The sequence below is a fragment of the Podarcis muralis genome, chromosome 15 (genome assembly GCF_964188315.1).
Source record: "Podarcis muralis chromosome 15, rPodMur119.hap1.1, whole genome shotgun sequence".
Classification (NCBI taxonomy): Eukaryota; Metazoa; Chordata; class Lepidosauria; order Squamata; family Lacertidae; genus Podarcis; species Podarcis muralis.
This window is the reverse complement of record NC_135669.1, coordinates 3,671,096-3,678,144: the sequence shown is the minus strand read 5'-3', so window position 1 is coordinate 3,678,144 and position 7,049 is coordinate 3,671,096. Positions and strand designations below refer to the sequence as shown.

General features: G+C 42.8%; 1 protein-coding gene across 1 annotated transcript in view; it reads right to left on the bottom strand.

The window, feature by feature from the left end:
- Positions 1-6,808, bottom strand: part of ADAM28 (ADAM metallopeptidase domain 28) — a 69,249-nt gene extending 62,441 nt beyond the window's left edge. Inside the window, exon 1 of the mRNA XM_028707916.2 lies at positions 6,637-6,808. Within this exon, the coding sequence (XP_028563749.2) occupies positions 6,637-6,688 (52 nt within the window). The 5' untranslated portion in view covers positions 6,689-6,808. The remainder of the gene's footprint in view (positions 1-6,636) is intronic.
- Positions 6,809-7,049: the final 241 nt, after the last annotated feature.

The window sequence follows — 7,049 nt, the reverse complement described above, 5'->3', positions numbered from 1 at the left end:
ATTATCCTCACACATATTCTCTTGCATGCCTAGTTTCCAACCGCTTGCCAAATACTACGGTAACTATATTTATCTTTGCAAAGTTTGCATGAAACAATTGAGTTCAGAACTTCCAGATTCTCTGGTTTATTTTTTTTTAAAGAATCAAGGTTTTTTGGTCACAGTTTGTTGAGGCCAAGACTGTTTAATTCAGAATTGTTTTTTCTTCAGGACTATTCATATCTGCATAGATAATGTGTGAGCATGCCTGCCAGGTATAAAGTTCATCCATTAAATTACTACTTTCAGAGACTTGCCTGTATGTTTACCACAGCCCAGACATAAGATTGGCCTTAGGCTATGAAATGCTAGTAGTAGTAGTAGTGACTAATTAGCTTTTCACTGGAAAGGGCTATGCATAGAACTTAAACTCCTACTGAATAACAGGAAATGAATTAGGGAGTAAATGAGGCCTCATCAGAATGCTGGATAACTTTGCCCCAATACACACCCCTTATTCAGAGTGTGTCTCCCACATGCTACAGAAATGGGTCAAAGTGTGCCAGGTGTGCAGCTCTGTGATGGCTCACTTTAAGAAGAGTGTAGCTGAAGGGCAGGGACTTGAAGCCTTCTGGATCAGTTGCATAACTAAGTTTCCCATGGGAAACTTGATCATGCAGTAGATCCCTTTCGATAGTAGTTTTGCCAACCTATTGCTCAGTGCTTCCCAGACCCATAGCATATGGGTGGCAAATCCCCCTTTGCAGTTCCCAAGTGCTCCACAACCAGCTGGGTGCTTGGGAAACACAACGCAAGCAGGACGACCCATTAGTCAGTCATGTGACATCATAATGATGTCAGGTGAGTGGCAGGTGGGTTGTCCCACCCACCTACCTGTCAAAGTTGGTTCACAAAGGTATAGACAGATAAACAATCTGGTCTGCCAGGCCAAAACGACAACAAAGAGGAGGAGGAGGAGGAGGAGGAGGAGGAGAAGCAGCTCCCTGGTGTAGACAAATGACAATAAGATCAGGGGAAGGCCATGAAAATGGAAATAAGCCTGTGAGGAAAGGTTGAAGGTACTGGGTATGTTTAGTCTGGAGAAGAAAAAAAGACTGAGGTGGGGGAGATGAGCGCATTCTTTAAATGCAAGAAGGGCTGCTACTTAGAAGTAAGTCTCACTGTGTTCAATGGGGCTTACTCCTAAGTAAGTGTGCACAGGATTCTTCAGTAATATTCCAGGAGGGGGAATGAGGGGGGAATATAGTAGTACAGTGGTACCTTGGGTTAAGTACTTAATTCTTTCCGGAGGTCCGTTCTTAACCTGAAACTGTTCTTAACCTGAAGCACCACTTTAGCTAATGGGGCCTCCCATCGCCACTGCGCCATGAGAGCACGATTTCTGTTCTCATCCTGAAGCAAAGTTCTTAACCCAAGGTACTATTTCTGGGTTAGCGGAGTCTGTAACCTGAAGCCTATGTAACCCGAGGTACCACTGTAGTAGTAGTAGTAGTAGTAGTAAATGGCTCTGCTGGTTAGCCTGTTTTAAAAGTTGCTTATTAGCAGACCCAAAAGTCAGCAATCTTCATTCAACTGATGAAATGATACTGCATTGACACAGACGGATCTAGTGACCAAATGAACCACCCACTGCTTACAGGGTTTGCCACGCAGTGGCGTAGCGTGGGTTGTCAGCACCCGGGGCAAGGCAAGTAATTTGCCCCCCCAACCCGTGGATTTGCGCCCCCTAACCAGTGGATTTGCCCTAACCTCAGATGTTGCGCCTGGTGCGGCCGGCCCCCCCTGCACCCCCCACGCTACGCCACTGTTGCCACGTGCTCCATGTAAGTGAAGTATGGACTAGGGACAGGCATTTGGGAATTGTGAATATCACACAGATACTTTGATGGTGGACTCCATCTGGATTTATTCCATCTCAGATGGCATGAGTAAGAGGGTGCGTTATGGATCTTGTTCTCTGTGTGGGCGGGCAGACCTATTTTGGGTATGCCAAACCTGAAGGCAAATTATTCAACAGCAACCTGGAGAACAGAACATGCCAACAACTAACATAGGACTTGATTAGCAGAATGCAGGGTGTGGGCGACTTCACTCAGAGCTATTTAAGGACCCTGGCAGAACAACAACCCCTCATCCTTGAAACAAGCAGTGTGCTGCTGCTTTAGCTGCTGCAGCTTGTACCAAACTACAGGGTGCAAGATAGGTGGAACTGCCACCGTTGCATGATTTCCCTGATCTACCCATTTGCAAGCAGTATTGCACAAAATATGGTGTGTGGTCGTTGTGCTTTTCCTCCAGGCCTTCATCACACAACTGACTGTCAGTTGGGGGCATAAAGGTGCACAGTTGTGTTATAGTACACTGGGGTGGAGGACATTTTTCAGCCTGAGGGCCACATCCCCTTCTAAGCAACCTTTATAGGGCCACATACCAGGGGTAGGAGGAGCCAGAGGGAGGTGGATTCAATGAATGCAAATGTTATTTTTGTACTGTAGACTAATTTCTCTGCCATCCAAAAAGCGTTATCAGAGTTCAACGATATCAGATTCTCCAAGTGTCCCTATTTTCCAGGGACAGTCCCAGATTTACAGAAGCTATCCCGGTTTCTGATTTGATACTGGAATGTCCCACTTTTCCTTAGGACATCCCTATTTTCAATGGAGAAATGTTGGAGGGTATGGAGTTATCCAGCCCCCAAGCCATCTGAAGGCAGTCCTGTATAGGGAAGTTTTTTAATGTTTAATGTTTTATTGTGTTTTATATATGTTGGAAAGTCAGATGGACAGGGTATTGAATAATAATATAATAATATAATATAATATAATATAATATAATATAATATAATATAATATAATATAATATAATAATACAGAACATCAGAGAAATGTTGGAGGGTATGAGATATAATCCAGCACGGCCCAAATACTCAAAGATAGTGTGAAGCAGGTCCAGTGAGATGTATGACCTGAGGAGAGCCTGGGGAGAGTTCTGAGATTTGGAGGGCTGGTCTCAGGCCAAAGGTTCCCGTGGTACATGTTACAAGGAAGAATGGAGAAAGAGGAGGGAGAAGTGGCAGCTAGGGCCATAGTCAGTCTTTCTCACTAGGAGGGCTACCACATTGCCACATGGAACGTTGAAAAATTGAATGGGAAATCAGAGATTTCTTAATAGCAATGTGCCAGCACCAGGGGTCAGCACTGGCAGGCATTTGCCAAGGCCCACAATCCTGCAGAACACCCACTACCAATTCCTGGAGCTTCCTGACCCTTTGCTCCCCGCACTCCTTGTCATCACTGGCTGTTCACTTAGCCTCTTATGGCATGTAAACAGTGTCCCTAGAGCATGGGAATGGAGCAGGTACCTCAATTTGCCTTAGACAATCATACCAACTGAAGGGAGATATTTATGGGGCCATTTAAGCCTGAGAAGAAGGACTCTGAAGCACAAATGGAGAAGGGTCCAGAGCTGGGGTGTGCATACAAGCCTCTTTCCATAATGACCAAAGGAGTTCAGAACTCATGTTCAGCATCTAAATATGAACAATGTTTCTTAGCGTGCTCAGTGAGGTTGAAAAGTCTGTATCTGGGCTGGACTAGTTCAGAATGTGGGTGGGGCTCATAGGACACCATCTTTGTGCTCCATATGGGGGCCATTTCCTTCAGCACAGTCAGAAGCCTGGTCATTTATGCATAGCATCAAGAGAGGAACCGCACCATCAGAAAAGGTCATCTATTTTGGACTTATCCAAAATACTGTAAATGAATTTTGAAAGAACTTAGACATTCCCAATAGACCTATTGGTGGCCCTTTGGGCCATATTTTAAAAAAGGAAGATAGAGAGCTTCAAGACTAGAACTAGAAAAAAGAGGAACATGACAATTCATTAACAGCTAGTGAAATTTTGGGATATTTTAAGTATGATCACACTTATTCATGTTGTTAAAATAAGGGAAATGGAGAGTGATATCTGTGTGGAGCATGTTTATTATGTAAGTGAAGGATGTGAGTTACAAGGTACAGTCTTAACTAATATGGAAGATACTGGTTGATGAAGCATGAATAACTGTACTACATTAATCTTATTTGCACTACTATCAACATCAGTGAATTTATGATTTATTCTTATTGTTGACAATATGCAATATGTTGTTTTTTTAAAAAAAATCTCTGCTGTATTTCAATTTACCATTTGGTTTTGTTATTTTGATGCCAACTAAGTATTCTAAGTCATAGGGTTGTATTCCACTAAGTCCTACACAGAGTACACCCATCGAAACTAATGAACCCAAGTTACTCAGTGGGTAGCATTGAATATCACCCAGGAATACTGTCCTGCTGCTAACTGTAAATGGCCAACTGCACAGAATAATAGAATCCTAGAATTATAGAGGGTCACCTAGTCCAACGCCCTGCAATGCAGGAATCTCAACTAAAGCATCCATGACAGATGACCACAATGTTTAAGCCTCAATGGCCTTCTGCCATGGATGCTTTAGCTGAGATTCCTGCATTGTTGCGGGTTGCACTAGATGATCCTTGGGGTCCCTTCCAACTCTACAATTCTATGATTCAATGTGACAGCTCTTTGTGATGCATATCAATGTATGAAAGTCTTCCCTGAGAAGGAAAGCGGAAGGTGGGAGGGCAGATTGTGGGCATGTTGGAGGTGTGCAGGAGATGGATCAGGGGAAGCCTTTCCAGTTCCTCATCATGCCCCTCCAAATGGAGAGAGGTCATATCCTAACCCGACATATGTATTCACCCTCCCACAGGAGAGCCATCAGTTTTATTTAGAAAAAAATGAAAAGCAAAAAGCAAATGCAAAACCTCCTTCCACCCTGCTGCAATTAGGAATGGAAGAATCAGTCAGTTTTCGTTCCTCTCATTTTCTCATTTTCCTGTTCTCCACATTACCACATCAGTAGGTAAATGCATTTCAGTGTTAATTTCTCCTAATACACACATTTTTTTTTCTAATACATTTCCCCCTACCTAATGCATTTTGGTGTGCTATTTTCTTGAATATGTGCATTTTTAGGCAGGTGTTACCCTGCAATACACATTTTTGTACATCTTTTTTGGCTAGGGAACTGCTCTGCAAAATTCAGAGAAATGCTAATTTCAAAGGATGGCTGTATTTGCACATCATTTTGAAAAGTGTGAACAAAGTAGATTCCCCCTTAAACACAAACCAAATCTAATTTCTCCTTCATCCCAAGCTGCCATGTACCCATTTTGACCTTGGACATCTCAGAGCCTCTGCCATCAGTCCCTCCCTGCAGCACACAGGCAGGATTGCTCTTGCAAAAGAAATAATCTACATGACAGCCCATTGAAATTACTGGGGTTTCCTCCTGTGCCATAGTGTTCTGAACATTCCTCTAAACTGGAAAATTGTTTGCATAGCAATCCGATGCACATTTATCAAGAAGGGACTCCTGCTGTATTCAGTGGCCCTTGCTCCCAGCTAAGTATGTACAGTGGTACCTCGGGTTACATATGGTTCAGGTTACATACACTTCAGGTTACAGACTCCGCTAACCCAGAAATAGTGCTTCAGGTTAAGAACTTTGCTTCAGGGTGAGAACAGAAATCGTGCTCTGGCGGCGCGGCGGCAACAGCAAGCCCCATTAGCTAAAGTGGTGCTTCAGGTTAAGAACAGTTTCAGGTTAAGTACGGACCTCCGGAACAAATTAAGTACTTAACCCGAGGTACCACTGTATAGGATTACAGCCTTACAGATTTAACATTACAATTGTCATTCCTTAATCTTATTAAATGTTTGTTTTTTTGAGCAAATCACACACACCACCCTTGGCTCTCACCCACTCCCATGATTTCTCACTAAACGAATTAAAACATTTTGAGCAATGGATCTGGACAGTCTGAATATTAAGAAAGCCCTTTATTGAGATAATGTGTGCTAGCTGCCTCAAACATTCTAAAGTGTTATATAAAACACTATGTAGCATTATTCTTACATTTTTGAAGGGAAGAAAAATGGTTTCCTTTATTACTGTGGTCTGTGCCAGATCAGACCTGTGGGGTTTCCATTCTTGTAAGCTGCTGCACAAAGTAACTGGAGTCATGATGGCTTGAATACAGTTCAATCCACTGTTACTCAAAATATAGTTTAGTTATTATCAAGCTGCTCGTCATCATTGATATCGTGCAAGTTTGTGCCTATGATTTATATCTCACCCTTGCAGCCCGTTTAAAACTGAACACACTTTTCCTGTTAAAATGCTGCTTTCTTCCAACTTCTTCCAACAAACCAACCCTCCCTTTCTAGTTTCTTGGAACTCTTCATTCCCAAATGACTGAAATACTTTCTTTTGTTCCACACTGTGACATTCTCAGGACTTTCCAACTGACATTCTCAAGCCCTGTTTCAAGATGTAAAAAGATAAAACAGCAGAAAAGAAAAGCATCCGCTCAGGAACAGAAACAAAGTCTCTAGGAAACTTTCCTTGGTGCGGCTGTAGAAACTCATACTGGGTATGTGCTGGCTTGTTAATCATTAAAAACACTGACAAAGCTATAGAAGCTAATCAGGGACTACACAAGTTTTCAAAGTTCTGATGGAGTTTTCCTTTTTGGTTTTGTTTGGCTTCTTTAAAAAAAAAACCACCTTACCTTGATGGTGAAGAAGTACCATGCAAGTCGTAACAAAGAGGCCTTTGATCATTTTGGGCAGGGGGTTGATGAGGCGACGGAGTAGCCCTTTGATTTCAGAAGCCGAAGTGCCAACTTGAGCTGTCTCCAGCCTCCCTTTGACTGTGCAAAGCAAAGAATGACTGCTTCGGCTTTATTCTTGCTGCTACATGAGGAAGTGTTTACCAAAGGTGTTGCTCAACTTCCAAGTTGCAACAGTGCCACTGCAGGGCAGAACTTCAAGCTGACTTACCTGGGGTCAGTCGACAGGTGACGGGTAGTTTCTTGCAAGGCATTTTTCTTGCAAGTGAAATCCCCAAAGACCAAATTAAATTGGCAATGTCTGAGGTTTTCTTTGGCCTGGATGTTAATAGAACGGGTATTTTATTGGACAC